Source organism: Phodopus roborovskii, unplaced genomic scaffold, assembly GCF_943737965.1.
Source record: "Phodopus roborovskii unplaced genomic scaffold, PHOROB, whole genome shotgun sequence".
Lineage (NCBI taxonomy): Eukaryota > Metazoa > Chordata > Mammalia > Rodentia > Cricetidae > Phodopus > Phodopus roborovskii.
Genome location: NW_026126638.1, coordinates 813,601 through 839,729, shown reverse-complemented (window position 1 = coordinate 839,729; position 26,129 = coordinate 813,601). Strand labels below are relative to the sequence as shown.

Here is a 26,129-nt window from a genome sequence, read left to right as displayed (position 1 = left end):
CAGTTCCCCCCCTCCCAGTCGGGGCCAGGCCAGGCCAGCTCCTCTGGCAGCAGAGGGGGGCAGGTGACAGGCAGGCATCGCAGCTGAGAGAGTCAAGAGGCGCCTGGGAAGCGGAAACCTGGGAGAAATCCAGCCAGAGCCCAAGTAAGAGGGAGCTGGCCGGCTCTACCCTCTGGGATTGGGGGCCCACAGGGAAGGCTCAGGCAGTCCAGGGATTGATGCACAGGACCTAGACCAGGAGGAGGGGGAGCCCCCCATCACTTCTCAGGAATAGGGTAGGATGTAAAGGACAGAAGCATGGTCTGATGGGGACTCCCCAACACCTACTCCATGTTCCTGGCAGGAGAGCCACCGCTATCCCTGACTTGTGCACCATGGGGGAGATGGAGCAGCTGAGGCAGGAAGCGGAGCAGCTCAAGAAGCAGATCGCTGTAACCCAGAGCCCTCACCCTGGGGACCCTGGGAAGCAGAACTCAAGACCTGTGGGAGCATGGCCTGGGAGGGACTGGGGGATTGGGTTCACTCTTGGGTGACAACTTTAGACCTCTGATCTAGACAGATTCAGAGACTTTAAACTTGGACCTCACATTTGAGACCACCCACTCAGCTGCAGAACCCCATACCCACCCATGTGTGAGATGCATGTGCGTGCCCTCTACCCTACCACAGCCCTCCTGATGCCTGCTTTCCCTGCAGGATGCCAGGAAAGCCTGTGCGGACATCACCCTGGCTGAGGTGAGACTTTCTACCCCTCTGAGGCAGGACATGAGGGGAAGGGAGGGGACTGAATGGGCATTTCATGACCAGTAACATACTGCTGCCTGAGCTTTTAGCACATCCTGTCCTTGAAGCGAGGAAAGACATTCGTGAATTAATTCAACAAACATCTATTAAGATCTGCTCTGGAGCAGGCATTATATTGGATGCTGAGAATGTAGACACTGGTCCTGTCTCCTTCATCCTTAGCAGTAAGGATGGGGGGGAATGTGCATGATTTCTCATAGACGTGAGTTGACAGTCTAAGGCTGCATTTCATCGATTCTAAAATGCTTGCTTTTTCACAGATTTCTCTAAAATCAAGATGCATCTGACAATACATAATACCTTGTTAGCCTATTGTTTCTTTCTTGGCAATACACAAAATATTGTTTCTTGGAACTGACAATATAGACCAAGTCATATCAGGTGGCACAGGCTTGGACTCCAGCTACATGGAAGGCTAAGCAGGTTTGAAAATACAAGACATGCCTGGGCTGCAGAGTGGTTTTAAGATTAGCCGGTCTCAAAATAAAAAGTAAAAAGTTGAACTAGGAAAAAATTTTAAAAAGAAGACATGAAGTTGGGTGGGGGTAGAAAGTGAAGGGTGGATCTGAGAGGAGCTAGAAGTAGGGGTGAATATGATCAAAATGCATTGCATGCATTATGAAATTAGAAAATAGTTAATAGAAAATTTATATTTAAAAAGTTAGAAGGGCCAGGGATATTTTTCAGTGTAGACTTCCTGAGGCCCTAGGTTCAATCTCCATACTAAGGGGAAAAATAATATAGAATCGATTGTATTAAATATGTTCATTCATAAGAGCATGAAAAAGACATGGAGCTAGAGGCTTAAATACATAAATCTATATGATTCCCATGACAACTCTGTAAGGTAATAGGCTCAGGGAAAGGTGTGATTTCCTGAAGTATGACAGACCAAGTCTATGGACTCTGGAGGCCTAGCAGCTGGGAGGCTGGTTGTGGCTAAAGGAGTGGAGGACTGGATTTCAGCAGGGGCAGTCCTAGGTGATGGCAACGCCTTGGAACCCACGGGTCAGTTGTGTGCTACTGGTTTGTGAGGACAAGCATCTGCCAGTCTGATACCACCTGTGTGTTTCTCCCCAAGTTAATGTTCAGTGACCTCAAACCAGCAACTTGAGATCCACCAAGATAGAAATATCTCCATGGTAGCGACTCCTCCTCAGTCTGGAGACACTGGGCTACACCCTTATCTTTACTGTTTAGCAGCCTGCCACAAGCTATCCTAGCACCTGTCTATTACAGGAGGCCCAGTCCCTCTAGGCTGGGGACTCTTTCTCGAGTGTTGGGGAACCTGCTCAAATGTCTGGTCCCCAGCAGGAGCTTGCAGAGTAACAGCTGTGGCAGACATGTGAAACCCAATACTCTTTTCTCTGCAGCTTGTGTCTGGCCTAGAGGTAGTGGGACGAGTCCAGATGCGGACGCGGAGGACATTAAGGGGACACCTGGCCAAGATCTATGCCATGCACTGGGCCACTGACTCTAAGTGAGGATCCAGAGGGGTCTCAAAGGGAGGGGAGGCAGGGGAAAGAGGTATAGATGTCACAGGTGCCCTTTCTCTAGGCTGCTGGTAAGTGCCTCACAGGATGGGAAGCTGATCGTCTGGGACACTTACACCACTAACAAGGTACCAGCCCTTTCTACTGACCATCCTCCAGGAAGGACCCTTCATCCTTCCTAGGGTTGTCATGCTGAATCTCTCTCCTGTTCAAATGAAGCTCGGGTCCCACCCCAAATCCACCCTCTCTGCAGGTGCATGCTATTCCGCTGCGTTCCTCTTGGGTCATGACCTGTGCCTATGCACCATCAGGGAATTTTGTGGCATGTGGGGGGCTGGACAACATGTGCTCCATCTACAGCCTCAAATCCCGTGAGGGCAATGTTAAGGTCAGCCGGGAACTCTCTGCTCATACAGGTGAGAAGCCCTCCTTTCCTATGTAAGGGTCATGAAGTCCAGGCCCCTGGCCAGTCGTGACCCTGAGCCAGGACACTGTCCTTCTAACCACCTTCAGGTTATCTCTCCTGTTGCCGTTTCCTGGATGACAACAACATTGTGACCAGCTCTGGGGACACCACGTGGTAAGGGTTCAATGTCATGGGTGCTGAGGATTGGAAGGTCATTCTGTCCTGTGCAACTGTGACATTTCTCTGTGATGGGCTCCTTTTCTCCTTGCAGTGCCTTGTGGGACATTGAGACGGGGCAGCAGAAGACAGTGTTTGTGGGACACACTGGTGACTGCATGAGCCTGGCTGTGTCTCCAGACTACAAACTCTTCATTTCGGGGGCTTGTGATGCCAGCGCAAAGCTCTGGGATGTGAGGGAAGGAACCTGCCGCCAGACCTTCACTGGCCATGAATCAGACATCAATGCTATCTGTGTGAGTGTCCCTTCAGGAACTACCTTAAACCCCAATACACCTCTGTCTCACTTCCATACCACCCCTAAGCCCTTTCCTTACGATTTTCAAAAAATAATCTTACCTGTAAAGGATAATTTCAAAGCCAATGACAAGAAATGCCATGTCTGCTTCACACACATCACTGTTAACGTTTTGCCACATTTGGTTTACTGTCTAGACACACTGAACACACTCACTCACACTTGGATCCTCACCTCTGTTCTCTGTGTCTGGTGGAGGTTCAACTCAGAGCTTTTCACATGCAAGACAAGTGCCCTACCAGTAAGCTACATCCTAGATTCTCACTCCTGGATCCTGAGAGTAGATTATATATATCATGGCTCTGTGCCCCTTAAATACTGTTTGGAGGGCACAAGAGGGAGTTGGATTCCCTGGAACTGTTGGAGTCACAGTTATGAGCTGTCATAGATTTGAGTGCTGGGACCTAACTGAACTTGGGTCCTCTGCAACAACAAATGCTCTTAGCTGCTAAACCCTCTTTCCAGCCCTAAATCAGGGGGGAAAAAAAAACACCTACAACAAGGTCTCACTATATAGCTCTAGTTGGATTGGAATTTGCTATGTAGATCAGGCTGGCCTCACACTTAAGAGATCTGTCAGCCTCAACCTCCCAAGTGCTGGGATTAAAGGTGTGTGCCACCATGCCATGTCCAATTTTTAGTATTTTTAAAAATTTTCAGTGTATGTGATGCATGTGCTGGGTTAGTCTGTTCTCTCTCTACTGTGGGTTCTGGGGATCAACCTCAGGTCACCAGGCTTGTGTCCCAAGTCCTCTTACCCAGAGTCATCTGCCCATCCCCAATTGTTACAAATAACTCTATTACTTTGTTTTCTATACTTCCTCTGCTTTGTTTTTGAAGATAGGTTTCCCTGTGTAGCTCTGGCTGTCCTGGAACTCACTCTGTAGACCAGACTGGCCTCGAACTCACAGAGATCCTCCTGCCTCTGCTTTCCTGAATCCCGGGATTGAAGGTGTGCGCCACCACCGCCCAGCTCATACATTTCATTTTTGTCATGCTAAATAAGCCGGGTTGAGCCTAATGAGCTGCATCTCCCCTCCCTTCTTTCAGCTTTTGAGAAAATCTGAGTTGACTGGGCTTGACCAGAGCCCACTTTATAACTCAGGCAGGCCTCGGGCCTGCAATCTCCTGCCTCAGCCTTCTAGTGCTAGGGACTCAAGGGTTTTTTTTTTCTTTTTCTTTTTCTTTCTTTTTTTTTGGACAGTCTTACCCTGGAACACAGGCTAGCCTTGAACTTGAGGCAATTCTCCTGCCTCAGCCTCTGAAACACTAAGATTACAGGTGTTAAGTGGCCATTCCCAGCTACAGTATAAGTTTTACTTTATGTGTATGAATGTTTTGTCTACACATATATCTGTACACCACATACATGCCTGACACGGGTGGAGGTTAAGGCGTCAGGGTCCCCTGGAACTGGAGTTACAAATGGTTGTGAGCCATCATGTGGATGCTGGGAACTGAACCTGGGTCCTGCGCAAGAGCAGCCAGTGCTCTTAAATCCTGAGCCATTTTTTCCAGCCCTAGTATAATTTGTAAAACCAGGAAATACAACATTTACAGAATACTGCAGCTCATACTCAAATTTAACCAGTTATCTCATAACTCCAATCCAGAATCATGTGCATCCTTGCCATACCCTGTCTCTAACTAGAACCATTTTTCCACCTTTCTGGGATCTATAATTTTACATCATTTTGCTAAGGACACAGCAGTTTTCTGTCATTTCCCTCCAAGTACACCTGTTATTCTTCATGTTCCATGCTTGGGCCTCGTGCTGCCCTCGTACACCCCGATCTAGTGTGTTCCTGGGAAGTCCGTACTCTTGCCTGCCACGCGGCACAGATGCCTGCCTGCCTGCAGTGCTGGAGTCAGGGGCAGAGGGAGCCACGAGAGAGAACACAGCCGTCAGCAGCTATGCCACAGCCCCGCTCTACCAAGAAACAGACAGGCAGGGAGGCCCAGAGGAGTGGCTCGCACTCTCTGTGGGAACCAGGAAGCAGGCAGGAAGGCTACCTCACACCTCAGGTCTGTGCCCTCTCTATTCTCAGTTCTTTCCTAATGGAGAGGCCATCTGCACTGGCTCAGACGATGCCTCCTGCCGCCTGTTTGACCTGAGGGCAGATCAGGAACTGACTGCCTATTCCCACGAGAGCATCATCTGTGGCATCACATCGGTAGCCTTCTCGCTCAGTGGTCGCCTGCTCTTCGCAGGCTACGATGACTTCAACTGCAATGTCTGGGACTCTATGAAGTGTGAGCGTGTGGGTAAGGGCTTGCCCCAGACTTTCCAGCCCTCCCTCGTTCTCTCCCAGTTTCTTTATGGGGACCCTCTTAACTGTTGTGTCCTAATTGTTGTCTAACGCAAGCCTTGGAAACCAACACCCTTTGCTTCTGAAACTAAGATCGTACTCCCCAAACAGAAAGTATTCTACGCAGCCCTTCCTCTGCCCAGTGCCATGCCTACTTCTGGTCACCCCAAACCAGCAGAGTGTGTCTTAAGTACCCAATCCTCTGAGTACCTGAGGTTTCAGTGTCACACACTTAAGGGACGGCCTCAGCGTGAATGAGAATAGTTCTGGGACTAGCCTAGGGGCTTGTTTGACTAGCCTCGGGCCTTGTTTGGGATTGGCATAGAGTGCAAAGATAGTCTGGCTTCTATCAGGAGAGAACAAGAGCTGAATGAGAATAATACATGCCCCAGAATCAGGCTCCAAATCCTATTCAGTTGGTCACTTTTCCTTTTCTTTCTTTTCTTTTTTTACCTGGAAACAAAGGGCCCCTTCCTCAGGCCCATCAAAGTGACCCTGGCCTTCTCCTCAGGCCACATCCTCCTTCAATTCCTTAGTCTCCATCAGGGCAGAGTTTAGCCTCCCCAAGCTGGGACTTCTGCCCATCAGGGGCCCTCACACACCTGGGAAAGTAGGCTGACTTTTTCCTCTCTTTCTCAGGCATACTCTCTGGCCATGACAACAGAGTCAGCTGTCTTGGGGTCACAGCTGATGGCATGGCTGTGGCCACCGGTTCCTGGGACAGCTTCCTCAAAATCTGGAACTAAGGAGGCGGGAGAAAGAGAGGCGGGAGCCATGAAGTCTCAGCTGCTTCCTCCGGTGCCCCATCTCTTTAGGATCAGTCTTCATATCCCAGGGCCATTCCCAGTAAACTCCCGTTTGAGAGCAGTAGGATATGGGAGTGTGCCTTTGGAAGCATCAGGGACACAAGGGCAAAGAGCTGTCCCGTTTCCTCCCGCGGCCTCCCCTTTCCATTGTCCTCACACTTCTCCCTTAATAAACAAGAACAGACTCTTCTCAGCCCCTAAAGTTCTCTTGAGCCACCAGTAGCCTCTGTCCAGACCTGGGATGGCCAGGGTGCTAGCTCGTGGTTATGGACGGCACTACCGGTCTCCTGGCCCCTTCATACTTTCTCCTTTTCTACCCTTCCCCCTCTATTATGACCTAATAAAACGTAGCATCCTGGATTGCTAGCCTCCACCCCTTTGTGCTACAAGAAGACCTAGGCCCCGTTAAGGGCAGTAGGATACTGCAGGTGGAAGGATAAGGGCTAAGTACTGGTGAGGCTGTGCACAGGAAGAAGCATCAAGTCAGAGGCTATGTGGCCAGGAGGCCCACAACAGCTTGCTACAGATTACAATAATGTGTGCATGCCTGCATAGGAGTTGGATGACAAAGGGCCTTGGAAGCCATTAAAGAGTTTCAAGTGGGGTATTACCATGATTATTGAGCTTGTCAGGAAAATTGCTCTACCAACAGTTTAGGGTGGTGGGGTGGGAAGAGAAACTGGCCCTCTAGAGACACCACAAGAGGTAGGTGAAGGATGACAGGATTGGGGCTGAGTGTGAAAGTCAGTAATAGAATATTTGCCTCACATGAACAAAGCTCTGGGTCAATCTCCAGGGACACAGACAGATAGACACACACATACGCACACATACATACACACACACACACACACACACACACACACACACACTGACAAGACAGAAGAGATTAAAAACATAGACTCACCAAGATCTAGTGACCATACTCACAGACAGGTCATTCTAAACAAAAGAATTCAATACAACGACCAAGGCCAAGACTAATGTTCAGGCAGATGGGGGTGATGATCCTCCCTACCCACAAGCATAGGGGATAGGCAACGAGGATGAGCTTTAGGGAAAGACCATACCTTTTATTTAAGGGAACTAACATTGAGTGCTTATGCGGCAGCTGAATAAAAGTTGGGGTGAGTGGGCCCTGAAAACTACCAGAAGCAGGTAATAGCTAAGGGGGAAAGGAGAGAGGGGCCAAGGGCAGAGCCTTGGGGAGAGCATCAAGACTTAAGGCATAGAGAAGAGGCTCAGAGGAGGCGGCAGAGAGAGACCCCCAGGCTGCCATTCTACAGAGAACCCAGTACAGCTCTGTCTAATTTCCTACAGCATCATTTAAAACCATCTCCTTTAATACACAAAAAACACACAAAATAAAACAATAATAAAAATGCCCAAATCCCAGAGTTGGCAGCCTGGAAAGAACCAGAAAAGAGGACCTTTTCCCATGGTGCCTTGGGGAAGAGGTGAAGGACACAGACTGTCCCCAGGCTGTGGGTGAATCCAGAATGGACCTAGCTCTCCATCAAAGCAAAATGCTGATTTTCCTTGTCATGGTCCTGGCTTTGCTCCCATGCTCCTCCTCCTCCAGTTTTCAGAAGTCTTCCAGTTCCAAGAATGATTCCTTCCTTTAGGTCCTTAACATTTTCACTAAGAGGAGAAGGCCGCTTACCCTGCAAAAGGTGGCGTATGAGCTGAGGGGCCAGAAGGACATCAGGGAGAGGTAAGAGCTGGGGAAAAGAACCTCCCACTATAATGATGGGTACTCTTAGTGACAATTTTTACCCTCTCTTGTCGTAATGTCAAGGCTCCAGGGGAGTTGTCATCCTGCAGGATGGTAAGAGGAGATCTTCCCAGAACCTTGCTGTTTGTTTTCCGTCTATTGCACTTAGAACCTAGGGGAAGAAAGGTTTTGTGAAAGTAAGGATCAGAATTGGGAGCTTAGTTTATTCTTCCTACATTATCCCACATGTTTCCAGCTTCTCTGCCCTCCATCTTAATCTTCAATTTTGTACCTGAAGACTGGGGAGTCTCGGGATCTCTTGAGGGCTTGTCTGAATTCTGGCTGGCAATTATGGTTTCTGTGGATTGTTTAGCTTCCTCCTTGGTAAACACCTGTTTGGGGGGGAGTTCAGCCTGGCTCCATGGCAGCAACTGGTCCTCAAGGGATAACTGAGTACCCAAAGGCAGGTCCGGTTCAGAAGATAAAGGTGCTTGCTGGGGCAGAGCGAGCTCTGGGGGGGAAATGGCTTTGGAGGCTTCCGTCTCAAATTCTTCACTCAGCTCTTTCACCAGAGGACTGGGAGGGTCTAGAGGAAAGAAGGGAAACAAGCTGTGGCCTTCTGAGAGAAACCAAGGAGGAAAAGATAGAGAAGCATGGAGACTCATGCTCAGATGGGGAAGGGAGTGGGAAGAGCGAAACCAAGGTGGGAGAAACCAACTATGGGCTGGGCTTCAACAGTAGAGTGTGAACACAAGGAGGAGTGTGAACACAAGGAGGGCTAGGTTTTGTCCCAATTGAGCTAGGGCTATCCGAGTATGGTAGTTCACGCCTGCAATTCTATCACTTACAATGCTAAGGTAGGACTGCCTCAAATTCCAGACTAGCCTGGGCTTGTCAGACCTTGCCGTAAAACCAACCAACCAACCAACCAACCAACCAACCAAACAAACAAGCAAACAAAAAGCTGGGTACACACCTGTACACACCTTTGGTCCCAGTAAGGGAGGCAGAGGCAGATGGATCTCTGGGTTTGAGGCTAGTTTAGTGTACAAAGTGAGTTCCAGGACAACAGGGGCTGTTATACAGAGAAAATCCTGCGGGTGTGTGTGCATGCGTGCGTGCAGTGGCCAGCTTAGTTGATAAAAGAACTGTTGCCAAGTCTGATGACCTGAACTGGATCTCCAGAAGCTACATGGTAGAAGAGCCCTGACTCCCTCAAGTGCCCTGTGCCCTTCACACATGAACTGTGTCACATAAAATGTAAAATTGAAAGAGGTCCAAAACAGGAGGCTGGAGCCCCTGGCATGCTCAAGACCTTTGGTTCAAACCCCAGAGTTACAAAAAGAAGCAAATAACAAAAACCAGTAAAACAAAAATGGTCTTGACGCCACCCTAGATAGGCGTTGGCTTCCTCAGCATCCCGAGCCCATCACTTACCTGTACCACTGATCTTCATGGGTGTCCGTGCAATGCCAAGAGTAGGAGAGCGGGGATCTGGGTCTTCAGCTTGTTTAGGACCATTCCACTGTCCTGTTGACAGGCGTGGCTGTGGAGAGCTCTCCACCTGTTGGTAGCATGAGTTAGAACAAGTCTGGGCCCTGACGTTTATCGCCTCCCCATGTTCCCAGCCAGAGCTGCTAATGCCCATGCTATGCAGTCTGCCACATGCAGATTAGGAATGAAGAAAGGGGCTGGACACATGGCTTGGAATTTAAGAGCATTGGCAACTCTTCCAGAGGTCCCAAGTTCAATCACAGCACCCACATGGTGGTTCACAACCATCTGTAGTGAGATCTGGCGCCCTCTTCTGGCATGCAGGCATACATACATACAGAACACTGCATTTATATTAAGTAAAATAAAAATCTTAAAAAAAAAAAATGCAAAAAGTTGCCCAGTGGTGGTGACATACACTTTTAATCCCAGCACTTGGAAGGCAGAGGCAGGCAGATCTCTGTGAGTTCAAGGCCAGTCTGGTCTACAGAGTGAGTGCCAGTAAGCTGTTACACAGAGAGACCCTGTCTCAAAAAAACAAAACAAAATAAACAAAAAGCAGAAAGTTGCCAGGCATGGTGTTGGCCCATGCCTTTTATCCCAGTACTTGGGAGGCAGATGCATATGGGTCTCTGTGAGTTTGAGGCCAGCTTGGTCGACATGGTTGAGTTCCAGGCTAGCCAGAGCTTCACAGTGAGACTGTCTCCAAAAAAGAAAAAAGCAGAAAGTCAGTTACTGAAAAAGAGACCATGAATTTGAAAGACAGCAAGAAGGGGTACATGGAAGGGTTTGGAAGGAGGAAAGGGAAGACAGAACTTATATTATTAGAACCTCATAAAGTAAATAAAAAAGGGGGGAGGTGCAGAAAGTGAGGTTCAAGTGCAGGGGGATGAGGACTCGCACAAACAAGCTAGGAAGAGCCCCCCCCCCCAAACCCAGGCATTCCCCACACCAGCCCAGCGTACCTGAATAGGAGTGCGCTGGATGCCAGCACTAGGTGAACGGGGGTCTGCCACTCGAGCCAGATGCTTGTTGTGTGGCAGAGGCGGCACTGGAGTGCCTGAGATGCTCTGAGTAGAACCCATCTCCACTAGGGGTGGGAACGAGGCCCGACTGTGCAGATGCAGAGAGGAAGGGACGCCCGTTAGGAGCGAGTCGGGTCTCAGAGCTTACCGCCACCGTGTGTGGGACCTCTGACCCCAGACCCACCCGATCCACCCAGTTTCCAGCAGAGGAACCTCAGGGTCGCTGGCCCAGAGACCTCTCAGAGTACGGTGAGTGTCGCTTTCTAATGGCGCATTCAGGTCTGCGGGAACCTCGGATTTACCCTAATTTATTCGCATCACTTACCGGGCCCCAGTGCGACCTCAGGGCGGACGCCTCCAGCTCGAGAAACAACTCCCAAAGCCTGGAGTTTCAAACTTCCCGCCACGCCCCCTGCCCTGACCCTATTGGCTGGGTCGAAACAGACTCTCATAGGCCAGTTGTGGGAAACGCGCTCTCCAGACCAGAAAGCCATTGGTCTGGAGGATGTCAATCATGAGGGCTTGGCCAATAGGCTGAGGATTCACTTGCCCTAGGGTGGTGCCCTGTGGGCCGAGGACTTTTGTTCAGTATCGGCCTGTGAGCAGTAGGCGTGAGCCCTGGAGTGCTACTCAGCGTTTCGGTTTTATTAAACAAAAAAGGACAAGTTACTACGCTGCATGCACAAAAATGGCTGGAGACAGAGTTAGAATGGCTTGCTAGGGCGAGACAGCAATCCTTATTGGTTGACGAAGTTATCACTCACATCTCTCAAAGTCTGCCTCATTGGCTACTGCTTTTCAAATGCCAAGAAGACAAGTGTCCGCCTGCTTTCCGATTGGACGCGTCCCTGACAAAGTTTCAGTAATTCGTGCGTTTAAACAACCCACAGTTTCTGCTCTTCACGCAAAGCACTCTTCGCGAGTCCTTGAGTCAGAGGAGCCGCAACTGCGCGCCCGCCCGGCGCCTCCACATGCGCGCCCGCCCTGGAGGAGCGGGATTGGTCCATTCGACCACCAATTATGCCAGGAGTGCTTCTCATTGGCGTTCGCTGAGAGTGGGGCAGAGGGCGGAGCACCAGGCTGCAGGCTGAGCCTAACTGCCATTCTCGCGGGTCTTGCCTTTAGCGCATGCGCCGAGCGAGTCGCTCTCATTGGCTGCCAGAGCAGGAGTGGGGTGGTACTAGGGACAGTGGGAGCTGCTGTGTGAGGAGGAGCTGCTGCCGGTGTCATGGCGGAGCTGAGTGAGGAGGCGCTGCTGTCAGTGTTACCGACGATCCGTGTCCCCAAGGCGGGAGACCGGGTCCACAAAGACGAGTGTGCTTTCTCCTTCGACACGCCGGTAAGCCCATTCCCCATGCCGTGGACACCACGACTTCCTTCCATCGCCCTGGTCATTCGGCCGGGCCTGCAAGCCTCGGGCTACCGCCTCCTTGCGATGCACCCTGGGACTTGTAGTTTTCTCCGCGACACTCTGCTTTTGCTTTTCATTATCTGGAGCTGTAGTGTGACTACCACTCCCGGAAGCCGCCGCTCTCGTTTTGCCCATTCCTGGTCTCGTGAAGCATTATGGGCATTGTAGTTGCACCCGTCCCTTCTTCCCATTCCATGATAGAGTTGGAACCTGATCGGCGGACTACATCCCCCAGGCAACGCCCAGAAAAAAGCCTGGAGGTGGCCTTGCACGTTGCGCAGGGCTCTACGGGTTTTGTAGTTTCGTGTGGGGGGACTAGGGGCGATTCCCCACTGTTCTGGGCAGGGGTTGAGGTTGGGAAGGTATGGCCTGCAGCTTCTAGTCTGGAAGAGGGCTATGACGAAGTCCAGTTTGGTGAAAAACTGAGTTAAACACCCTCCACGCGTGATTAATTTGGATAGGGGATGGGGAGGTGGGTCACTGGTAGGGAGGAGGAAAAACCCAGTGCAAAGATCCAGTCGTTTCTTCTTTTAAGTGAATTATGGCCGCGCCCCCCCTTTTCCTCCGTCCTTCACGGGTTGCCGAGACAACCCCTTTTCAAGTATTCCTAGAGTGTGTTTCTTTCTTTGGAGGATGCTAAGGCCCCTTTACCATCTTGCTCCCACTCTTGTCTAGTTAGACAAAGCCGCCACCCACACCGCGCTTCACGTCTCGCAGGCTTTCACCTCATACCTCCCTTCCTGCAGTTCTGCCTTCCTGTGTCATCCTCAGCTGGAGACAACTGGCCCTAACTGAAAAGGGCTGCAGTTTGGTTGGGATCCGCCCCCCTCATCATCCCTCCCTCAAGCCGCTGTTGGGCCCTGCCCAGAGCGTTCAGCCAGACCAGCTCATGGCCTGAAAAACTGCAAGTCAGAGTGGAAAGGCTTCAGTAATGCATCCCCAGTGCTGAGTGTAGCAACATGGTGTGATGCCCACTTCAGGACCAGTTCTGTGATCTGTGGTTTGCTTGCTTTGCTGGGCTTTGATCTAAGCCCCAGATAATGCTCTGCTTCTCTCAAGTTGGCCTTGGTAGACTGCTAGCTTGGATTGCCAGGGTTTTCAGTCCATGCTGAATGAAACCAGCACCATTTTATTTTCCTCTGAGGAGTTACTTGAGAATGCCCACCTTCTTCCCAGGAGGCCTGTCTTTACACTTACAGCAACTTAAAAGTATTCTTGTCTCTCCTTAGTAACTACTTTAAATGACCCAGAAATGGGGGGGGGTGTTTGTTTTTTAATTTTTCCAACGTCTTCCCTTTTTTCATTCTAAGGCAAGAAATGTCCAGTGTAGCCTACTTGATTTAGTAATAAATTCAAGTACATCAGATCATCTTCTGGTTCTTTTTCTGGAACAAAGAGAATGTGGCTGACCTTTGTGGTGAGAAATACTTTATTCATGAACATTGCAGCCTACACTATTCTAAGGAGTGGTACAGTGCAATGTATTGGTCCACCAGTTGTCTTAGATAGTGTCCTAATTTTACTGTCACAGTGGGAATTTGTCAAGGCCACTGAGACTTTTACTCCAAGAAAAGGATGCCTATTGCTCAAAGCCTTGGATCTGAGACAAGACTCTTTATTCTTCAGTTTTCTCTCCCACTCTCTCTATCACTCTTACAAAGGCACCCACACTTACGAAGGCACTGGAAGTCTGGCTTAGCTGAGCCTATGTTTCCCTACCTGGGATTCAGGATGGGCGTTTATCTACCTGCTCTCAGTTTTGTGTAGTCTAGCTGAGTGTGGTGGCAACCCTGGGAGGCTGAAGCAGAACAAAGGTTTGGGTCATCCTAGGCTGTGTGGTGAGTTCCAGGCCAGCCGGCATTACACAGGAGACCATGTTTCAAAAACAAATAAAAGTAAATAAAAAGGTCTAGCTTTGAGGTTGCAGATTGATGGAGCTTCAGTGGGGTTTTACAGGGGAGAGAGATGAGGTAGGGGTAGCTAGAGACTTCATGACCTTACGAGTCTACATTCAGGGTTAGCTGTGAGACCTAAGCAAGGTATTTTCCTCTAAAGCCAGGGTTTAGTAGAGAGTGTGGCAAAGGAAAAGTGTGACTTGTCACACGCAGGGTTAGGTGTGCTGCTTGGTGTTGTGTTCTATACCCCTCTGGTCTGGGAGGTCTGTCTGGTTGGTGGTCGGTCTGAATGTGCAGACCTTTTTCCCAGGAAGGATCTCTTTTTCTTCTAAATGTAATCCCTGGCACTGCCAGCCCTATTTACTTTCTGGATCTCCTGAGCCAAGAAGAGGCAAAGGGACCCTCTGCTTGGTCGGTGAGCATCAAAGCCCACTGAAAGAATGAGCAAGCAGGGGGTTGGGGACTGGGGGGCTGTTGTTCAGCTGCCTCATGAGCTTGTTGGCTGTTTTCAGATTCAGAGAGGATATGGGGAGAACTTCAGCCATGTACCCTGTCCCAGAAGGCTGGGGAAGCTGCCAAGAGCCACACGGAGCTGGGGAACCAGCAGTTTCCCCCATGTCCAGGCGTCGTCCTCCTTATATCTCCTCACTTGTGCCTTGCAGGAGTCTGAGGGTGGCCTCTACATCTGCATGAACACATTCCTGGGCTTTGGGAAGCAGTATGTGGAGAGACATTTCAGCAAGACAGGCCAGCGTGTCTACCTTCATCTCCGGAGGACCCGGCGACTGGTAGGCACAGTGGCTAGGGTATGGGCTGGAAACATCCAGCACATTCCACAAGGTGCCTGTTTTGTATCTCTGTTCCCTTCTAAGTTAGGGTTATTGCTATGATGAGACACCATGACCAAAAGCAAATTGGGGAAGAAAGACTTGCACTTTATTTGGCATACTCTTCCACACCGTAATCTGTCATTGAAGGAAGTCAGGACAGGCTCTCAAGCAGGGCAGGAACTGATGCGGAGGCCATGGAGGGAGGGTGCTGCTTACCAGCTGGTTCAATCTGCTTTCTTATAGAATCCAGGACTACCAGCCCAGCGGTGGCACCCACAAGGGGCCATACCAACCATTAACAAAACACCCTACAGTAGTGGCTCTCAACCTTCCTAACACTGCAACCCTTTCATACAGTTCCTCCTGCTGTGGTGACCCCAAAACATAAAATTATTTTCATTGCTGCTTCATAACTGTATTGTTGCTAAGTTATGAATTGTAAATATCTGATGTGAAGGCTATTTGATATGTGACCGCTGTGAAAAGGTCATTTGACCCCCACCATCACCAAAGCCTACAGCCCAATCTTTTATTTTGGTTTTTCAAGACAGGGTTTTTCAGTAGCTTTGGAGCCTGTCCTGGAACTCTCTTCGTAGATCAGGCTGGCCTCGAACTCACAGAGATCTGCCTGACTCTGCGTACTGAGTGCTGAGATTAAAGGTGTGCGCCAACCACCACTGCCCAGCATACAGCCTGATCTTATGGAGGCATTTTCCCAACTGAGACTCCTCCTCCTTTTGATAGCTCTAGCGTGTGTCAAATTGACGTAAAGCCAGCCAGCACACCTGACTCCCCGTTGCCCTTCACTTTCCTTTCCCCTGCTCTCACTGGGGGCTAAAACTCCATAGTCTTTTCCTGTTTTCATTACGTTGTACAATTAACCGTTCTTTTTCCTCCATCTTCCTCATTTGTTCTGTCCCTGGGGCTCATTGCTGCTCCTGCCCCTCCTTTTTTCTTTGTTTTGTTTTTGTTTTGTCTTTTTGAGACAGGGTCTTACTGTGTAGCCTTGGTTTGCCTGGAACTCATAGAGATCCTTTCTTTGCCTCCTGGATGCTAGGCCAAAGTCATGTGCTGTCACACCCGGCCCTCTGAACCTCTTTTCATTGCAGAAAGAAGAGGACACTAGCGCAGGCACTGGGGACCCACCTCGTAAGAAGCCCACCAGGCTGGCAATTGGTGAGCTACCTGCTGGGAGAACCCTGAGCCTGAGCAATGGCCTTAGACCTCTGGAGAGGACAAATTGGAGGAGAGATGATGACAAATGGTAGTTGCCCTTTCTTCCTTCTTCCCTGTCCTACCCAGGTGTTGAAGGTGGGTTTGACCTCACCGAGGAGAAGTTTGAATATGACGAGGATGTGAAGATTGTCATTTTGCCAGATTACCTGGAGATCGCCCGGGATGGGTTGGGGGGGCTTCCTGACATTGTCAGAGATCGGGTATGAAATCTTACCACCCTATCTAGAGATCCTAGGGCAGGAGGGGCTGCTGTGGGTATGTCTTGGACAGCACTAACAAAACTGGAGACCCAGGGTGGAAAGGATGTGTGGGGCAGGGGTTAGGTCCTGGCTGACTCTGCTCCTTCTAGGTGACCAGCGCGGTGGAAGCCCTGCTCTCAGCTGACTCAGCTTCCCGGAAGCAGGAGGTACAAGCTTGGGATGGGGAAGTCCGTCAGGTGTCTAAGCATGCCTTCAACCTCAAGCAGTTGGACAACCCTGCGCGGATCCCTCCCTGGTGAGGCTTGGCTCCTCCCATCTCTGGGCACAATCCCTAAAGCAAGGACAAAGTGGGCAGCCACCCTTGTACTGGAGCTGGTAAGAGAGGGTAGGGAGCAAGACCAGAAAGAAGATGTGGGGGAAGATGAACAATGCACGGGACAGCCAGAGGAGAGAAGTATGGGTTCTTGGACTGGCTGGGGCCTGCAGAGCCCCCCCTCACTGCCACTCCCATAGTCCTCAACCCAGAATTCAGCTAATTTTCTTCTCCCTGGGCTAGTGGCTGGAAGTGCTCCAAGTGTGACATGAGAGAGAACCTGTGGCTCAACCTGACAGATGGCTCCATCCTCTGTGGCCGACGCTACTTTGATGGCAGTGGGGGCAACAACCATGCTGTGGAACACTACAGGGAGACTGGCTACCCCTTAGCTGTTAAGCTGGGCACCATCACACCCGATGGAGCTGGTACTCACCTGCCCCTCCCCACTTAATGTGTTCCAGTTACTCATTTCATATGACTCGAATAGTACATAAATGAATCCCCTTGATACAAAAATGAAAAGACTTGAAATTTCACTACTACCTCTCACAAGCCTACTCTCCTTCCTAGAGACAATCATCACTGTCTGTTCAGTAACCGTCTTTCCAAACCTGTCTTACTGTAGTAGTTTATGGTGTAAAGATAGACTCAGAATCAGAATTAAAACTGGATATGGTAGTACACTAGTCCACAGCTGATTTCCCAGTGCTTGGGAGGTGGAGGCAGGAGTGTCAAAAGTTGAAGGTCATCCTCAACTAAATAATGAACTTGAGGTTAGCCTGGGCTACATAAGGCCTATATCCAGAACCAAAGGGAAAAAAACAAAATACAGACATGTACGCACATGCATTTAAAAAGAAAATCACAATTCCACCCCTTGTCCTGTTTCACCCTGGTCCTTCTGACAACCAATCCCAGGTGGGCTTGTGCCTCACTAACGCCCATAAGAAGAGGGTGATTCTTACCGGCTGTCTTTATGTTTCTGGGCAGGAGGTAGAACTGGTGGATAGGCCAGTGCCAAACTATGTCCCCTGCCCACATTGTGTCTGCCTTTTGCTGTAGACGTGTATTCATACGATGAGGATGACATGGTTCTGGACCCTAGCCTGGCAGAGCACTTGTCCCACTTCGGCATCGACATGCTGAAGATGCAGAAGGTAGGCCCCTCAATATTAGTGTCAGATTCTCATCCCCGCCTCTGTGGCTCTTCTGTGCCTGAAGCTGAGGTCGCCCAATCGCCAAGAGGTATGGATTTCTCCCTAAGAGAAGTCTGTAGTCATTCGGTCATATACTGAATATTACCCAACACAGGTTACATACTGGTCACTCTGTGAATAAAATAGCAATGCTCCTTGGTTTCATAGATGTATTCTAGGAGCATGGTGGGTCTCAGTCATATTCATGAAATAATGAGTAATTGTGAACTACTGACCAGCGTTTTGAGAGATGTTGATACTGAGACTACCATAGTTTACAGCAGAGGCCCTAGCTTGCCTAGGGGATCAGGGACATTTCTCTTAGGAAGTACTCTTCGAGTGATAATCTGAAAGTGAGTAGGAATGACTTCAGATGGGAAAAAATATTTTGGGTAGGGGGAATCTTGGTCATCTCACTCTCATTGAAGCAGAGGCCAGATGACTAATGGATCTAGGATAATTTCCAGACTGGAGCTTAGAGATGACATGATGTTTAATATGCCCAGGGCCCTAATTCCATAAATCCTGGACTATGTCTTGGTGCCCTAGAATCTGGGAGACTTCAGGGCTGAGTTTCTTGCCCAGTCTAAAGTCCCCTTCCCTGCAGACGGACAAGACAATGACTGAGCTGGAGATAGATATGAACCAGCGGATTGGTGAGTGGGAGCTGATCCAGGAGTCAGGTGTGCCTCTCAAGCCTCTGTTTGGGCCTGGTTACACCGGCATCCGGAACCTGGGGAACAGCTGCTACCTCAACTCTGTGGTCCAGGTGCTCTTCAGCATCCCTGATTTCCAGAAGAAGTGAGTATCTTCTTTACTGCTGATCTGTGACTGTGTATCCACGCAACCTGAGTAGAGTTTAGTGTTTTTCCGTTGTTGAATTGCTTAAGGAGGACCATGAAGCTGAGAAAATTATTAGTTGACTGAAACCAAACACCTCTCATGGTTGCCATTTTTCAGCCTGGCCTTGAGCTGTCCCCCTCGTGTCTGTGTGCCTGCTCTCATTCTTAGAATAGGCCCTGTTCTACTGCGGCAGGGGTGCTGTGAAGGGAGCGTTACAAAGCTGCTGTGGCACACATTCTCCAGTAGTAGAGCAGAAAGGAACAAAGGAACATGACTTCTGTTTGTTCTAACCCCAGGCTGCCTTCTCATTTTCTTGGCTCTGCCTTGGAAAGCAGCCAGGGAGAGTTAGTTGCCTTGAGCACCCTGCACACTGCCTTTAGTTGAGAGGGGAGGATGGACAGGCTGCTGCAGAGAACAGACTGTAACTAGCAGAGCATGTCTCCGGGATCAGTAGATGATTTGTCCCTTCCTTTTTCCTGCTATTTCCCTCTAGGTATGTGGATAAATTGGAGAAGATCTTCCAGAATGCCCCAACAGACCCCACCCAAGACTTCAGCACCCAGGTGTACGTAGCCAGGTCATTTGTACAAAGGTTGTTGAGAGCTTCACAAGTTTCTACTTTTCTGCACCATGACCACCTGGGGTGGGCATTAGTAGAGCCCCCTGAACAGGTGGAAGCTGTGGGCTGCCTCTTGAGCCGAGTTCCTGTGCAGCCTATGGTGTCTCTGTCCCCACAACACCACACACACACATTTGTAAGAATTGTTTAAGTTGGGTCATGAGCAAGATTGAGGAAAAGATACAGACAGCTGCAGGGATCATTAGTTGACTGAAGCTAAATAGTTTTCTTGGCTATTACTACAGGGCCAAGTTAGGCCATGGCCTTCTCTCTGGAGAATATTCCAAGCCAGCATTGGAGTCAGGTGATGGAGAGCAGGTGTCAGAACAAAAGGTGAGTTTAGGATTTTATCCTTTTCAGACTTTCGAATGTGGGAGGTGTCCAAATTAGGTCAGTGGGTAGCTACTGAGTCTTTGCCCTGGTTCTGCCTAGGAAGTTCAAGATGGCATTGCCCCTCGAATGTTCAAGGCCCTCATTGGCAAGGGCCATCCGGAGTTCTCCACAAATCGGCAGCAGGATGCCCAGGAATTCTTCCTTCACCTTATCAACATGGTGGAGGTAAAGATGGGAAGGAAGATGGCAGGGAGGCTAGAATTGGTTCTCCTGTTTGCCTTCAGTTCGTACCTTCTCACTTCCTCTCCTCAAACCCAGTTCTATAGTTCAGTCTATTTGTTTAACCTGCCCTGTACTAGTAGTAGCACCTGAGGATGATAATCAAGACAAGTGGTATCTTCACCTGTGGTCCTTCTTGTGCTAAGCCTAATTGAGCTTAGAACAGCAACAACAACAAAAAGCATGAGGGCTGGGAGGTGGGCACAGACTCAGCGCTTGCTGAGTTCATCCCCAACCCAACAGTACTTACTACTGATGAAGAAAAATGCAGACAGTATTCCGGGGCCGGAAGTGGGGTTTGAGGGTGGTTAGTTAGGCATGGCTTTTACTCTGTTTTGCATCCCTGTACTCCTGAGTGGCTATCTCCTCATCCACTGCTGTTCCCTACTGGCTCCCTAATAAATTTTTTGAGCCTCAGTTTGTTCTCTGGCTACCCAGACCTTCCTATCCTGCCTGTTTCCCATAGAGGAATTGCCGGAGCTCTGAAAATCCGAATGAGGTGTTCCGCTTCTTGGTGGAAGAAAAGATCAAATGCCTGGCCACAGAGAAGGTTAAGTACACTCAGCGAGTTGACTACATCATGCAGTTGCCTGTGCCCATGGATGCAGCCCTTAACAAAGGTAGCTTGCTTGCTCATCAAGGCCTTGGTGTGAAAAGAGGCTGAGGTCTGAAGCTGGGCTACAGCGGGAATGGGGTTAATCTTTCATGCAGCTTGTTAGCACTGTTGAAATAAGAGGCAAGGTACATGGGACATGTGTCCAGTGGGCTTTGGCTGCAGAGAAACAGGAATCAAGGGCAAAGCTGAACAGAGAACAAGGGACATCCTCTAAGAGTACACCCCCCACTTCTTTTCACCAGAGGAGCTTCTAGAGTATGAAGAGAAGAAGCGGCAAGCTGAAGAGGAGAAATTACCACTGCCAGAACTGGTTCGGGCCCAGGTGCCCTTCAGCTCCTGCCTGGAAGCCTATGGGGCCCCTGAGCAGGTGGACGACTTCTGGAGCACTGCCCTACAGGCGAAATCAGTAGCTGTCAAGTATGTCCTTTGGCCTGGGTTTGAGCAGCAGGCCATTGGTGGGGTAATCAGCAAAGACATACCTGCCTGTTGGCTGTTCACTCATCCTTTTTGGTTGAGATCACAAGGTTAAATCTTCTGGGCCTGGGGTTTTGTTGCTGAAGGGACCAGGAGGCCCCAGCAGGAGTAGACATGGGTGATGACTGCATCTGTACCCTTTTCCTTTCCTGACACTTCCTCTTTTATAGTGCAGGCTTTTTCCAGAATGGCCTCTGCACGCCTCTCCATTACGCCAGAGCACAGGCACTTAGTGTCAGCCGAAGGCTTAGTCTGACTTTTAGCAAATAGCTTGCTGTTGGCCACTGGGGTGGCCTTGAGATCTGAAGAGGTGCTTCACTTTTAGGGACCAAGTCCCCAGCCCATTGCTGCTTCAGCCAATAAAATAGTCCTCTTCCTGGCTCTTGCAGCCCCCTGTGAAGACCCCTGACCTCTACCCAGGCAAGAAAAGAGAGAAGCGTCTAAGAGAGTCCAAATCCAGGTAGAGAAAGGAGCGTCCTGGGGTACCAGCACATTTTCTCTCTCCAGGACTACACGGTTTGCCTCCTTCCCTGACTACCTGGTCATCCAGATCAAGAAGTTCACCTTTGGCTTAGACTGGGTGCCCAAGAAACTGGGTATGCTGGTCGGGGTGAGGGTGGTGACTGACTTAGAAAGCCCTAGAAAAAGATAGTCTTAACATAATATCAACTAGCATTCCTCAGACTATTCTCTAAAAGAGGAAACATTTTGTGTATGTTTCAAAATGTATCTAGTTTGAAAAGACTGATGAAAACTTTTGAGTTTTGTTTTTTTTTTTTTTTTTTTTTTTGTTATTGTTTTTGAGACAGGGTCTCACTGTGTAGCTCTGGCTGGCCTGGAATTTGCTATGTAATTTAGGTTGGTCCCACACTCATAAAAGATCTGCCTGCCTCCACCTCTCAAGGGCTGGGGTTAAAGGCATGTGCCATGATGTCTGACTAAAACCATTTTGATAGTCATGATTTACAACTGATTTTATTGTCAATTTTTTCCTAATTGATAACTTTTTATTGTGATCATCTTAAAGTAGGTCTTTCAGGTCCTTGGCTCTCACTTGACACTACTGATTTACCTTGGTTTTCTAGATAAGGAAATTGAGATCTACAGATGTGTAAGGCACTCTGACTGTGAGAGGCCCCTGGCCTGTCTGTAGCTTAGATGGTAGTAGATTTAGGACTAGAGTATAGGTCCCTTGACTACTGGACTTCCACATATGTCCCAAGGTTGGAACTAGTAAGAGCAGTCCCAAAACATGGGGCAGGAGCTTGAGGTCTGCTGTGCTTGTGCAGGAGGGCATTAGGAGCTGCTGAAGTGACCCTTTTCCTACCCTTCCCATTGCAGATGTGTCCATTGAGATGCCAGAGGAGCTAGACATCTCCCAGTTGAGGGGCGCAGGGTTACAGCCAGGAGAGGAGGAACTGCCTGACATTGCCCCACCCCTGGTCACTCCGGATGAGCCCAAAGGTAGCCTTGGTTTCTATGGCAACGAAGACGAAGACTCCTTCTGCTCCCCTCACTTCTCCTCTCCGACATGTTAGTGATTCTTCTTCCTGCCTGTCTCTCCCTTACTAATGGGGGAGGGCTTTTCTGCATGGCCCTCTCCATCCTTTGTTTCTCCTGTCCTGCCTTTCCGATTTCCTCTGTGCCCTTCCTGGATGTGAACACTGGCTACAATACTCCCAGCTGCATTCTTTATATGGATGTCAGTAGCCTTGACTAATCACCTCTGTCTTTGTTACTTCCTTAGTTTGGGTTGGGGAGGGAAAGGGGTATCATTCCTGCTCCATAAATGGCAGAAAATTGATCACCTTTGGGATACCAGAGCCACATTTTGCTTATGGTTATTTTTAGTTCTGGTATGAAATACCTGTCTATGGAGGAGAACATGTAATCGGTAATTGAGAAAAGGCTAGAGGCTTGCCACGTGGGAGAACAGAGAAACAAATAGAAGCAGTGGCAGTATGTCATAGTGCCTACCATTCTACCACAGCACCCATGTTGGATGAATCCGTTATCATACAGTTGGTGGAAATGGGCTTCCCTATGGATGCCTGCCGGAAAGCTGTCTACTATACAGGGAACAGTGGGGCCGAAGCAGCCATGAACTGGGTCATGTCGCACATGGATGATCCAGGTAGGCAGAGGTGGGTAGCAGGGTGGGCAGGGCCTCCACCTCCGTCCCCAAACACTCACTCCTTCCCCATCCACAGATTTTGCAAATCCTCTCATCCTGCCTGGCTCCAGTGGGCCTGGCTCTACCAGTGCAGCAGCTGATCCCCCCCCAGAGGACTGTGTGACCACCATTGTTTCCATGGGCTTCTCAAGGGACCAGGCCCTGAAAGCTCTGCGGGCCACGGTATGGGCTGCCCCTGCTAAGGACTTGGAGTTCATGGGGAAAAGGGCTGGTTAGTGGTACCAAAGCTTAGTGTAGTGTGGCTGAAGCTGGCTGCCCCTTGTGTGGTTGAGATAGCCACGGTGTTGGTGTGCCTACCTGCCTTGTTAGAAAAAGTAACACTCCCCTCCTCTCCCAGAACAATAGTTTAGAGCGGGCTGTAGACTGGATCTTCAGTCACATTGATGACCTAGATGCAGAAGCTGCTATGGACATCTCAGAGGGACGCTCAGCTGCTGACTCCATCTCTGAGTCTGTGCCGGTGGGACCTAAAGTCCGGGATGGTCCTGGAAGTGAGTGTCCCCAAACATCAGGGCAAACCTGAGGCTATCTGCTGCACTAGGCCCCTCCTTCTAGCATTGTGCCCTCCTGTCTGAGGGGTCAGAAGCTTTGCCTCCCGGGTGGGGCTTGTGAGGGTAGAATTCTAGGGGCTGAAAAACCCTTTGCCCCATGTTCCCTGAAAGTCTTGTCCTGAGTTTGAGCTGTTAAATACTCTCACACGGGAACCTCATGTTTCTCTGCTTTATCTTTCTTCTCCCCAGAGTATCAGCTCTTTGCCTTCATTAGTCACATGGGGACTTCTACTATGTGCGGTCACTATGTCTGCCACATCAAGAAGGAAGGCAGGTGAGTGGCTAGTGATAGGCACTGTGGGTGAAGGGTGCTGGTGGGAATGAGGAAAGGCAACCAGGAAGTCCCTAGAATGTTTTGGGAGAAGACAGGAGAAAATGCCTTCTGGCAGGAATAAACACACCACATCCCAGGGCTGAATGTGGCTGTCTGCTTTTGTAAATGAAGTTCTACTAGTCTAGAGTCATCTCCTTTGTTTATGGATTACCCGTGGCAGCAGTACAGTTAAATAATTGTGGCAAAGACTGTAATTATTGAGTGAAAATGCTGGTCAGTAGCTGTGTATGGTGGCTCATGGCCGCAGTGCTAGCATTGGAGGTGGAGGCAGGTGAACTAGAAGTTGAAGCTTGCCCTTACCTACATGGTGAATGATTTTAAAGTGAGTCCGGGTTACATGAGACTCTCCCCAAAGTGGGTGGGGCTGGGCTACACAGATGCCTGTTGGTATATATAGCCTGTTGCTACTCATGCAGGAGACCTGGGTTCAGTCCCCGCACCCAGATATCTGTAACTCTACTTCCAGGGATCTGGTACCTTCTTCTGGCCTTCATGAGCACCTTCACTCATGTGCATATACCCCAAAGAGAGAGACACACACACACACACACACACACACACACACACACACACACACTTTAAAAATCCTTTTTTAAAAAAAGAAAAAGGAAAGGATAGAAAACATCAGTCTCTCTGGTTCCTCCAACTTCACAGGAATGGGCAGAAGATGATTATAAAAAAATATAATTTAGGCTGACAAGATCTTAAATGAATAAAGACACTACCTCAATCCTGACAGCCTGAGTTAGATTCCGAGAACCAGAAAACTGCCCTCTGACCTCTGTGTATACCATGGTTCAAGTGCATGTTAGTGCAAAATAAATGATTGTCATTACTGAAAATACAATCTGGCTGTGCATGGTGGTGCACACCTTTAATTCCGCCACCCAGGAGGCAGAGGCAGTTCAATCTCTAGAGTTCGAGGCCAGCCTGGTCTACAGAGTGAGTTCCAGGACAGTCGAGAGCTGTTACACACAGAGACCCTGTCTGGGGGGTGGGGGGGGAGCTGGCTGGATATAGTTGTACATATATTTAATCCCAGCATTATGGAGGCAGAAGTAGGTAGATCCTTAAGTTTGTGGCCAGCCTGGTCTACGTAGTATTGCAGGACAGCCAGAGCTATTGGGATCCTGTCTCTAAATAACAATCAATGGGAAATGACCCTTATGGGATTTTGGAGTTCCTTGCAGACTGCTAGCTGGACTGTAGATTTGAGGTTCTCAGCACAGAATGAAAGTTGGCACCCTTCCCCCAGAAACACCTCAGGGATCTCAGGTGGGCACCTGAGAGATGAACATGGTACAACTTGGAATGCCTACGTTGTCATCCTTCTCTGTCCCCTCCCCATTTCCCAGATGGGTGATCTACAATGACCAGAAAGTGTGTGCCTCCGAAAAGCCACCCAAGGACCTGGGCTACATCTACTTCTACCAGAGAGTGGTCAGCTAAGAGCCTGCCCTCAACCTTACCACTTGTGGGCAGGGGACAGACCATCTGGCATGAGGGACGGGTTGAGGGATGGACTTAGCCCCCTGCTCTGTACCCTTTTTCGTTTTTTTTGTCCCTAGCAGCTGGAAGGAGCTGGAGGCCATAGGAGAATGGCCAAGCAAAAGAAGGGGTACTCAGTAGACTTTGGGGATAGCGCAGGGATGGGACAGGAAGGGGCCGACTGCCTATCCACAGTGGGACCTTGTTGCCTCCTCTCCCTGCCCCTGGGATCCACAGTGCTCTGCTTCTCTGTGATGACCCAGCCCCTGGAATGGGGTGGGGTCTTATCTGTGTGTGTGGGTGTGGCTTTAAGCATCCTTCTAGGGGAGGAAGCCACTGTACCTCCCCTCCCCTTATGTGTTTGCTCCCTTGTGGTTGGGTGAAGGAGGATATGAGGGAAATAGGGACACCCCTCACCCTTTGTTCTTCTGCCTCAGCCTCCCATTCTGTGTCTTTGGTCCTCTGGAAAAATGCCAAAATACACGATGTGAATAAAAGTACAATGACTGGCTGGTTTTGTTTAGTTCTTTAGGGCAAACTTACTTTCCATGGGGAAAATTACTGTGGCGGTGGGGGAGGCACTACAGGTTCACAGAGGCCCATTTGGGGTCCTTTGCCCTGCCCACTCCCCCCCCCCCTGCAATTCTGTCTTTAGTTCTAGAAGTGTTAAGAAAACTGAGATGGGGAAGTGGCTGCTTCCCCCTCTACTGACCATGTACATGGTCTAT

At 49.6% G+C, this 26,129-nt stretch overlaps 3 protein-coding genes across 4 annotated transcripts; 2 read left to right on the top strand and 1 right to left on the bottom strand.

The window, feature by feature from the left end:
- The first annotated feature begins 361 nt into the window (after positions 1 to 361).
- Gnb3 (G protein subunit beta 3) lies at positions 362 to 6,477 on the top strand. The gene is made up of 9 exons (XM_051173169.1): positions 362 to 431; positions 697 to 735; positions 2,178 to 2,284; positions 2,362 to 2,425; positions 2,551 to 2,713; positions 2,811 to 2,877; positions 2,975 to 3,176; positions 5,287 to 5,503; positions 6,187 to 6,477. Exons 1-9 carry the CDS (start codon positions 375 to 377, stop codon positions 6,291 to 6,293), a joined length of 1,023 nt encoding a protein of 340 aa, XP_051029126.1. The 5' UTR covers positions 362 to 374; the 3' UTR covers positions 6,294 to 6,477.
- A 938-nt stretch (positions 6,478 to 7,415) lies between these two features.
- Positions 7,416 to 10,684, bottom strand: Cdca3 (cell division cycle associated 3). The gene is made up of 5 exons (XM_051173168.1): positions 10,527 to 10,684; positions 9,505 to 9,631; positions 8,360 to 8,653; positions 8,130 to 8,239; positions 7,416 to 8,017 (listed from the first exon to the last, which is right to left on the bottom strand). Exons 1-5 carry the CDS (start codon positions 10,644 to 10,646, stop codon positions 7,859 to 7,861), a joined length of 810 nt encoding a protein of 269 aa, XP_051029125.1. The 5' UTR covers positions 10,647 to 10,684; the 3' UTR covers positions 7,416 to 7,858.
- A 1,071-nt stretch (positions 10,685 to 11,755) lies between these two features.
- Usp5 (ubiquitin specific peptidase 5) lies at positions 11,756 to 25,912 on the top strand. 2 transcript variants are annotated; one of them, XM_051173287.1, is made up of 20 exons: positions 11,756 to 11,925; positions 14,555 to 14,680; positions 15,832 to 15,898; positions 16,025 to 16,158; positions 16,308 to 16,453; positions 16,715 to 16,899; positions 17,537 to 17,631; positions 18,278 to 18,471; positions 19,007 to 19,078; positions 19,378 to 19,465; positions 19,565 to 19,690; positions 20,211 to 20,364; positions 20,603 to 20,777; positions 21,342 to 21,430; positions 22,176 to 22,298; positions 22,825 to 22,968; positions 23,045 to 23,190; positions 23,366 to 23,519; positions 23,769 to 23,853; positions 25,269 to 25,912. In XM_051173287.1, exons 1-20 carry the CDS (start codon positions 11,815 to 11,817, stop codon positions 25,360 to 25,362), a joined length of 2,508 nt encoding a protein of 835 aa, XP_051029244.1. In that variant the 5' UTR covers positions 11,756 to 11,814; the 3' UTR covers positions 25,363 to 25,912. The 2 variants fall into 2 exon arrangements, with proteins under 2 accessions (XP_051029244.1, XP_051029242.1); XM_051173285.1 differs by having other exon boundaries at positions 22,176 to 22,367.
- The last annotated feature ends 217 nt before the right edge of the window (positions 25,913 to 26,129 follow it).